General features: G+C 31.7%; 2 protein-coding genes across 2 annotated transcripts in view; one reads left to right on the top strand and one right to left on the bottom strand.

The window, feature by feature from the left end:
* The window catches only part of LOC119837498 (cleavage and polyadenylation specificity factor subunit 6), a 16632-nt gene extending 8444 nt beyond the window's left edge, over window positions 1-8188 (bottom strand). The window contains exons 1-9 of the mRNA XM_038363096.1: window positions 8059-8188; window positions 7734-7940; window positions 3695-3910; window positions 2913-3027; window positions 2322-2557; window positions 1835-1963; window positions 1300-1393; window positions 835-951; window positions 363-460 (exon numbers count right to left, since the gene is read on the bottom strand). Of these exons, the coding sequence (XP_038219024.1) occupies window positions 363-460; window positions 835-951; window positions 1300-1393; window positions 1835-1963; window positions 2322-2557; window positions 2913-3027; window positions 3695-3910; window positions 7734-7940; window positions 8059-8124 (1278 nt within the window). The 5' untranslated portion in view covers window positions 8125-8188. The remainder of the gene's footprint in view (window positions 1-362; window positions 461-834; window positions 952-1299; window positions 1394-1834; window positions 1964-2321; window positions 2558-2912; window positions 3028-3694; window positions 3911-7733; window positions 7941-8058) is intronic.
* Window positions 8189-8919: 731 nt separating this feature from the next.
* The window catches only part of LOC119837501 (ubiquitin-like protein 3), a 118988-nt gene continuing 117209 nt past the window's right edge, over window positions 8920-10698 (top strand). The window contains exon 1 of the mRNA XM_038363101.1: window positions 8920-9263. Within this exon, the coding sequence (XP_038219029.1) occupies window positions 9234-9263 (30 nt within the window). The 5' untranslated portion in view covers window positions 8920-9233. The remainder of the gene's footprint in view (window positions 9264-10698) is intronic.

The raw sequence follows: 10698 nt of genomic DNA, 5'->3' as shown, positions 1-10698 counted from the left end.
AAAAAATAATAATAATGAAACGAAGAATTTTGAGAACTGCGACCTTCATTGCGTTTAATGCTATAAAATTAAAATAATTTTACTGTATGGAAACTAGTGTTATATAGATCAGTCTCATATTAAGACATACATTGCATTCTTGTATTGCACGCTAAAATGAGTAATTTTCTAATCCATGACCTATTTACAGTACAAAGGTTTGGAAGATTTTTGTAATGTCATATGCTATAGATAATGGGTATGCATAATAAATTCATTGAATTCATTAATTTAAAATACATTGTGAAATACGTATTTCCATCTAATAAGTGAATCCCACTTCTCTTACACAATATTAAATGATTAAATTAATGTGATCTAACCTGTGGCGGTCTGCCGTAAGGTGCCCTAGCACCGGGTGGTGGTCCTTGTGTCGGCGGTGGGGCTGCATGAGCTGGGTGTCCATAAGGAGCACCTGGACCTGCATATTTATTAATTTGGTAAATACTAGAGGTAAACTTTTAGTTCATTTATACTAAGTTTATAAAGAATAAATATAATCTAAAACTACACACATATTATATATACTAACACATATTATACACACCTAGATCACAAGTTTTATGCTTTAAAATAATATTCTCCTATTCTTACTTTTCTTTATTTATTGAGTTTGAGTTTATTGTACACGACTAAATATAAATTAGCCTTAATTTCGTTCATAATTCATTTTATTAAACAGTGTATATAATAATAGTGATGCAATCAAATAAGAGACTATTCACTAGAGCCTTGACTCGTTTATTTTTGTTCTTTCAAAAAATTTTCGAATATAAAAAACAAGATAGCAATTACCTGGCGGTCCGGGTTGGGGGCCCGGTTGCACCGGCGGCGCACTTTGAACCGGGGGCTGCTGGTTGAAGAACGCCGGGTTCACGTGCGGCGCTGGACCACCTACACCCACACCTACACCTGTGCACCAAACAAAGTTTCCGTCATGATAATATAAATATGCTTTATAGTGTCATATCGAAAAATCATACTAAATAATCTTTATAGTGTCGACACTATCTGCAAAGTGCATATAATGCTTTAGTTTTCTTTTTTTTAATTATCAAAGAAGCAAGTATAAGAATCAGAATAAAATAAATTTTTAATTTATTAAGTACACCACATTGCAGATAATACAGAAAAAAAAGAAAAAATATAATGAATATGTTCAATTGATAAAATTTATTACATATATAAACTAAGTATTGCACTATACATTGCAAATAAAAATAGATGAGAGCGAGGTGAAAAGCTAGTGTATAGTTTTACCAGGATGTTGTGGTAATGGTGCCGGCCCACGAGGCGGGCCTTGTTGGTGAGGCGGCAATTGGTGATGCGGTGGCGGCATTCCTTGGCCGGGGGGCTGTAGAAATGCACAAACAAGAAATTTTCTTTAATAATTGTATTAAATAATCTTAAGTACATTTTATACCAGTAAAAGTACAACGGCAAAATGGGTATAGGTAAGCCTTTATTTTTAGAGTCATTGATATATATATAAATTTCCCTCCAACACAAGTTTATTTTACACTGACCCACACAACACCTAAAATAAAAAGTAATAGTTTTTCCCATTTTTCATTGCTGCTCTACTCTTATCATTATATTCATAGCATGATGTTATATAGCCTCATTAAAATGATCTAACACAAAACGAGTTTCTCAATTTATCCAATTCCTGAACTAAACTTATCCAAACAAACAAATCGCCACCATGTTCAGCTTCACAATTCCATTATACTGTGATTAGCTTGTTTAATAAAAACTCATCACAACATTAGTGTTTAGTTACATATCGACCGACCGCATGCGGTGGCGTCATCTGGTGCGGCAGCTGGTGCTGCGGCGGGCCGTACTGCGGCGCCGGCGCGGGCGGCATGTGCGGCCCGCGCGCGCCCCACTCGCCGCCGCGACCGCCGCCTTGGCGCTGCATCTGAATGTGCAATACATCATTATTATTTATTTTTATATTTTCATTATCATATTATATACTTCAGCTTATATGCTGGTAATAACGCACAGCATACATCTACGGCTGGTAACGAAGTACATTCAGCATGAGTGCGTAATTTATGTGTTTATATTATATTTATTTGAAGGTATCTTTTAACTATTCTGCACACATTCAGTATTTAGTAAAAGATATATGGCTGATCTAATATGGTATTAAAGATCTGGTGCTGGTAACTGTTAAGCGATTATTAATTGTAATAGTCATCATATTAGTGTTTATGTTGTATGATAAAATCAATCTACAAATAGCCTGCCTATACTGTATACACAGCACTCACATCATTGTAAGGCATGGGCGGCCTATGTTGTGGCGGTCCCTGGTGTGGTGGGGGGCCTTGATGCGGCGGCATATGGTGCGGCGGAGGGCCCTGGTGCTGCGGCATGTGGTGCGGCGGGGGTCCGTGCCCGTGCGGGCCCGGTGGCGGGCCTCGCATCTGGTGGTGGGGCCCGGGCCCTGGCATCATCATGCGCGGCCCGTTAGGCCCAGGACCATTGGGTCCGCCGCCAAAGAACTCTAAAGAAACATATCATCTTGAAAATGAATATTAACATTATTTCATATAACCAGTTTGAAATTATTAATCTGTATTGCCTTGTTTGATGATACGCGAGCATCATAAATAATTTAAGAATTTTTAAAAAACTTCTAAGGCGATTTATGCACAATATACCTACCTATTAATAAATCAAGTTAAAAACCCGTAATCTTTAATTTCTATATATTGATCTTAATCTTAGTGAAACATCAAAAACTATTTTTATACAATATAATTTCTGACAAAAATAGTGAATAAAATATTATTTGATAAATTACACATTACAAAAAAAAACAGTCATAATTTTTATATGGTATCACAACAGTTGATTACCTCCAGGATGCGGTCCAGGTGGCCCCCCAGGGTGACCTGGCGGACCTCTCATTCCGGTATTAGTACCGGGCGGTGTTGATCTAGTCTTGGATTGACTCTCAAATTGATTAAGGGCCTGAAAATACAAGAAAATAATCTAATGTGTACCTTCTTTCAAATGATATTCTTCTGTTGTTAACAAATATGGAATATATGGAATGAAAATTCTATGAATTTAATCCTTATTATATTATTCCTATAGTAGATTTTCTAGTGACAACAGATATAACGATAAATTTAGGTGAATTGACGGTAGCAGTTCCAGGTGGATGTTTTTTGTTTTTCATGTTATTGGGAAATATGTATAATGATAGCTGCTCACCCCGATAAAGCCCAGGTAGCCCATTCCTTTTATGTTTTTATTATTCTAATTCAATTGGGGCCAAATCTAACAAATCAAATTTTTTAAAAATCCATTCTGAGATTCTTGGGTTACAACTGATGTTACAAACAATACTTACATTTACTTAAGACTTTTAAAGAAAATGAGAGTTAATAGATATTAATTATGTCACATTATATTCATGAATATGCCACTAGTTTAAATGATCGGTAGGAATCCCTTCTCCGAGGGCCATGGGTATGTATGCATGGTTTCCCCTTTCATCATTTAATTGCCGCCGTTTACTACATTTACGATTCTTGGGGTTTTTAGGATTCCGATAGAACAAATTAATTGTTCTTGAAACTTCGGTCAATCTGTATTTCTTTAAACTAATACTAAATATTGTCAAACTGTTTACCTGTTTTGTTGGCATTGTAACAATTGGATGCTGTCCATGAATCTCTTTCTTGGGCAATCGGTCCATAACCATTCTGATGGACTGGTCCGAGCCCAAAGAAATAACGCAGAAACCCTTTGACTGCCCATTGGCTCTGTTCTCGAAGAATTTCACATCTTGAAAATCTGTCACGCCAACGTCGGCTATGGCGTTAGCTATATCTTGATCCGTTGCCCACTGTAAAATTGGTATCCAAAACTCAGGTATATGCAATCGCGCAGTGAGACATACATACTTAAATATTGTTTGAAAGCCGATGTTTTCCACATACCTCGATAATTTTCCGGCTATATTCTGGATATTAACGTTTACCCTAAGCATGCTCAGTTTCACTTTCGTAGTGTATAAGGCGAATTTGTTGTTTTACGATAATATTATAGTAATCTCATTCATCATTTCCAATCAATCATACTTTCTTCTATCAAACTGGATTAATTAAGTTATTCGATTGATACCATGTTTTAGGAGGCTTTGGGAGAAAAGAAACAGTTTGCTTTGCAATTAGTATTTTATTTTTGTATCACATTTTCTTCAGTAAATTTCACGGAAATTCACACGATTACTAAGTATATAACACAGAACGCAAAAAATAACATCCTTCATAACAATGGCGAAGGATATACGGCATATAAGGTTTATGTTAACATTGCTACGAAAATGTCTATAGCAGTCATTACTTTACCCGATAGAACGGCAGCCGATATTGCTTTTCATCATACAGACTCGCTATTTTAAATTAAGCCGATATAAAAAAAACAAATTGCATTAGATATCTGAACTATTTAACATTTATTGTAAATTAAATAAATATATACAATTAGAGCGCCGTAATACAAATGATAAGTTTTACATTTGATGATGTTTGAGAAATAGGAGCAAAAACGCAATCAGTCAATTAGCCAATATAAATAATTATTTTTTAAATCAGATTCTCCCCGTTCTTTTTTTATTTTATAGATAAAAACATATTCTGACGAATTTATCTTGATTATCCCTACATTAGTTATTAATAGCCGAAACATTGTTATTATTTTACAGTATGCAAAGTAGGTTAACGTGTTTAGTCACGGAGACACATTCAAGTTCATCGTCGCAAAAAATAGTTTTGCGTTATAAAACAAACACTACAATAGTATGCTAGTCTTACCTTGTAGAACCTGACAAGAAAAAATATTAGTAACAAAATAAAGCAAGCAAAATAGTCAATAGGAATCATATAAAAACTCTTTCATTATCCTTTCTACAATTTGTAACTTCATTAAAATTTAAGAATGGCCTTAGTACTACTGTTTATACCACAAAAATCGTAATAGACAGAAAGTCAATGTTTCATTAACAAGAAAATACAATTATGTATAAAACTTTTTTTTAATACATTTAATATTCATTTATTATATAACACTATCACTTCAATGAAGTTACAAATGCTGGTATGACATAGGACAATGTAGACACAGATCAAAAAAAGGATTTTTGGAATTCCAAAAATCACAGTTTTTAATCTCACTATAATACTATGTAAAAAACGACTTTATAATAATGATGGAATACATCATATTTCAAAAATTTCATTCAGATTTGAATGTAATGAGGCTTACGATAGAATATTTCACAAAAAATTAAAAAAATATATGTAGAAAACGAGCCTTAGTGACATTCACCTTCTATAAGACAGTATAGATTTTTATGTTGTGAATTTATAATTAATTTATGTTTACATAAGATCATACATAATATATAAATATACATACAAATTCATTCATCAGCTTCCATACTTAATATAATTCATACAAATTACCAACCAATCCAAACTTCTCTAATATATTGTAAATTGTTACAGCTGCATCCAAGTATTTATTGCTAGAGAGATATTTATAATTTATATAGTTGTAGTAGTTTTTTATTTGATATATTTGTAGTGTATGTATGAATGTATAGAATAAGCAACTACATTTTGAGTCTAAACATAGGTACAGTAATTTTCAATGACAAAATACCAAACATAAGTTAAACTGTTTTAACAAATATATTGTAAATACATAGTGATACAATATAACTAAAGAGACAAGAACAATACAAATTTTCTGTCATATTTACTAAAGCACTAAACTATTTGTTCTAATCCTATATTTTTCTGTAGGTACATTGAGTCAAATAATGCAGTTATAAATATCTCTATAGCAAGAAAATTTAAAGACTTACAACCATACATTATGAAAGTATATTATAGCTGACATTGGTAATTAAATTTGATGTGAAATAATTTATTTTAACTATTCTTAATAATGTTTAAATACAACACTATCAAGAATAATAGTGGTCATACACAGAATATATTTATGAACCTATTGAAGAAACATTATAAAATCAACGAGCAATTTAAAATGAGACAGTAACATATAACACAACAAGTTATAAGGCACAATCAATTGAAGTTAAAAATGGAAAAGAGCAAAAATCACGAGGGAAACAATAGCTAAATATTTAACTATTCAGTCTTTGTATAAATAATGCAAGTATGATTTGCAATTTATATTAACACCTACCAATTTTTGTAGATAACTATACTACAATCTTTTGCTCTTTGAATTGAAAAAGCACCATAAATTATACATATTTTTTGAAAAAAGTAATATTGTATTATTAAAATATTGATACAAATGGACCAAAATATTGTAACACAATTAATTTAAAAGGACAACTCGATCACTTAGCTTAGCTAATCTACAATGTACATAACATTGTCATAACCTTTATTTAATACTCCTTTGTTCAATAAATTAACTAGTAATTAGCACTCTCTACCATACCAAAATATTGCACCATTCAGATGTGATAATCTATGGTGCTGTATCAATTCATTAAATTTAATATTAACTAAACAATAATTTTTGTGCAAGTGTGCAGATTCACACTAAACACAACAAAAATTTCAATTAACTAAATGAAAACAATTCAGACTGGTAACCAACGAAAATTGTGTTGCTTCATTATTATAACGTAATTTAATTTTAAATAATACATTTCACATTGTTATAGATTACGTTTTTACATTGGGTAATGATGGAATCACAATACTGTAAGTGTTAATTAATATCATTTTTATAGATATATCTTTTGAGAATGAATTTAATAAATACCTGTTACATTAAACTTATATCAATAATGTGGTAATTGTTAATAAATGATTAAGTCCGACGAGCTCTTACAACTCAGAAATTAATATTTGAAGAAAGACTTTATTATCTAAACATATTGCTATATCTTATATTATAGTTTAATAGTACAATATAAATTAAAATCTTGAAAAAGCAGTGTTTCATTGTATTATTTAATGCACATTGTTTTAAAGTGCTCAATTTAATGTGCAAAAAGAACACCGATAAAATCATGTGCATAATAGAAAACCTTAAGCAAAGCCAGTTTAATCAACATACTTTTAACATGGTATAAATCTCTTTAAGGCAGGTCTTTTACATTACGCTTTAGGTACAATTTTTTTATTGTTTTAATAGCAATAAATAGTTTACATCACATTAGGGCTCAACTTATGGCTAATCAAATAATTTAAGTCAGTTACCAGTGTATGCAATATAAATTTGTTACAATATATTTCTTTGATAGTTTTCATTTAGTTAAAAATGATGGGACCGCCAAAAATAACTACAGTATATCATGATTTTCATATGTTTAGGATCAAATGATAAAAAAAAACTTCTAAAATAATAATAATTTCCAAGTAAACATGTTTGCAATATAATTTATCAACAAACACAATATTTATATAGTTTTATATATTTACATTTATTTGCATTAAATAGGTATATTTGTACTTATATACGTAAAGTTTAGAATAAAAAAAAAATAGTCATATATTTATTCCTGAAAAGGAACTCGTTCATTTCAAGACATACTTGGCAGTCCCATCCATCAAAATAAAGAGCACAACGTGAAAATCTATATTTACATTAGGACTAATGAGTTAAAATCAAGTACGAACCCAAGTTAGGTTGCCGACGTAAAGTTGGAATCGGCGGCCATGATGCCCGTGGCTTGGTGCGTTGTTGTGGTAAGGAGCGTTCCCGTTTGTCTCCTCAGGTGGATGTTGAGGTGCAGAGTTCGGCGGTCCATCCCCTTCTTCTGGCTTCGCTGACGGAGCAGCAATAACGTCGTCGTATAGATCTACATTATCTCCACCAAACTCGTCCTGCAAATGGTGGCATCACATCGATTTATTGCAAGTAGTGCTTACTTTGAGACACATGCCCCGTTTTAGGAAATCAACATATTTTTAATTCAAATAAAGATAAAATAATTCGATTTACCTGTCTATTGAAATCGGATTCAATATCATCGGCGTATAAATCTATATCCACACCGCCATCCGCCATTTTGCGAATTAAACGCTGTAGAAAATATTGCCACTTCCCAACCCGCAAAAGCAGCTAATTCAACATTTAAACAAGTGTTACTATTTAAAAATTACTTAGATATTCATTTCTTAGCTTGATTGAAATCCTGCTAAAATAAATGTTAAAATATAAAAAGAAATACTTTTTTATTTTTAAATATTCAATATCAGAGTCAGTAAATCCTCTTAAAAAATAGCTAACTGCTACTAGGTCACGCATAAATCGACGTTCTGTTGTTGGGTCTATGCTGTCGATTCATGTCGATTACAAAAATCACAAGTCACATTATGTTTACTTCATAGATTAAGAACTAGTTACTCCGTAAATTTAATCGCTTATACTATCATGAATGGCAAATACCTCTACTCGTCCAATCTTGTCGTTATTGTGATGAATAGCCAATCAATCTATATAAATATGAATTAATCGCCAAATGTATTGCTATGTGCAAAGCTTGAGTCTCGAGAACTAATCGATCAAATAATTTTGGTTCTTATGGAGGGAATAAAACGTACTACGGATAAGCCGGGGCTGGCCGCAAGTAGCATAGATTATACACTTGCTAGTGGTATTGAATATTATACTGATTATGTAGCGTCTGTGGACGTCACATTTATTATGGTTGAAAATCAGTAATAATGCCATCTGTAGCCAGACGGTTCAAGAAGCACCATGATAATTACAACGCCACCTAGTTAACACTTTCAGAACAATTATAAACTGACTAGCATAAGCGGGGTAAAAAGTGGGGGCGGAGGGGAAATGCCATCCCTCGCCATTTTCTGTCAAGCTCAATCAAGTCAGCTTCGGTTCTGTTAGTCGCTGTGTTTGTGTATAGTGGGATGAAAAATTATTTGTACCGATGAATATCAATGGGCAATTGTGTTGATTACGAAGCCAAAATATGGCTCGTTTATTGTGTTTGTGGCTCTAATGCACCCTTCTATCAGTGATGATGGCCGAGTGATTGATAAAGTGAAGTGTTTTGTGTCGTATGCTGATCTGCGGCAGCAACATTGAGCTCCTTTCTCTGGATATATCGTCCGTAAGACGACATCGAATCACAGAATCGGGAAAAACGTTTCATCATGTCGTCAAAAAACATCCCTGGAGACAAGGTAAGAAGATATTTGAACAAGTACATTAGAGGTCACTTTTTTGTTTATTTCTAAATGCCTTCTTTCTCTGGTAGAGGTGTGAAACAAGAACAAAAAATATAGGCGGTAGTTTCGAGTATACCTTGTTTATACGATTTGATTAGTAAATTTCTCTAAAACGAAATTGTGTTTTACGCTTACAATAATTATTGTTTACTTTTGTAAACTACAAAAACAAAATATTGTGCTGCCAGTTTTTTTTTTCATAATGAACCCTAAATAAATGTCATGACCTTTTTTATTTAGCTAAAAAAAATTTATGCATCTTATAAATAAACATCAAAATTTACCGAATTTATGAATACATTTTGAATATAAATCTTTTACGATATTTTTATTTGCATTTGCATTAACCACCCCATTAAAATAACTCTTTCAATACAAACTCTGTTTTACTGTTATTACAATATAGATATCAAACTATTCAAATTTTTTTATTTATATTATATCAATTTGGTTATATGAAAGCCTTGTCATTATTTATTATTTAATTTATCAATGCTATTTGCATAATATATGTTGTACAAAACTTACGAAAACTATCAATAAAAAAAGTGTTAATATTTTTATGGTTTTATTTATTTAGATATTTTAATCAGACCAAAACACAACATTCTTTTGGATAAGGCAAAATCAAGAAAAAAGCAATAAATTATTCCTTTAGATAAATATTTAAGGAAAACTTATCTTTATTTTAGAGAGTTAATTTATGAAAATTGAAATGCTTGTTGCACTATTGCATGTATCTCAACATTCAAACTTCAGATGTTAATATCGTTTTAACAGTGACTAGTTCAAAAAAATTGTATGTATGATATCACTCCAGGCAATAAAATCCAGTCTCAGTTAAAAATATTTTTTTATCACAGTGCTACTAAGGTTATATATATTATTAATAACTGTTTGAAATATTAATTCCTATATTGTGTTGTAATTATTAACCTTTTGTTTTGATGTGTGTGTATTTGTTATTAAGGAATTTTAATAAACAAAGGTTTTCAGTTGATTAACTGAGTGAATTCTAATCACACTAGGATGGAGTATTCTATTCTTATTTATACTGTAAAATAAAAAAAAATGGCTAGCAAAATAATGAGAAAATCCTATTTTCTTCTATAGACTTGTTTCGTTAACTCAAAATCTGATGTTTTATTTATGGACTAACCTTAGTAAGAAACATGAGTTCCTGTGTGTTCTTAATTGATAGGATAGTTTGACTTGGCAATCAACTTTATTGTGAAAGGATTTTTCAAAGATAAAAAGAATTGGAATTGTGAAAATTAAGGCAATTTCTCCATTAAACACAATTCAACCATCCAGACTAGTAGCTAATAAATCCATTGACTTGACTTGAGAAGTAACCAATGCTTCCTTTACGTAATTAAAAAAAATCCAC

This window comes from Zerene cesonia, chromosome 27 (genome assembly GCF_012273895.1).
Source record: "Zerene cesonia ecotype Mississippi chromosome 27, Zerene_cesonia_1.1, whole genome shotgun sequence".
Lineage (NCBI taxonomy): Eukaryota > Metazoa > Arthropoda > Insecta > Lepidoptera > Pieridae > Zerene > Zerene cesonia.
The sequence above is the reverse complement of the archived record's forward strand: the minus strand, read 5'-3'. Positions and strand labels throughout refer to the sequence as shown.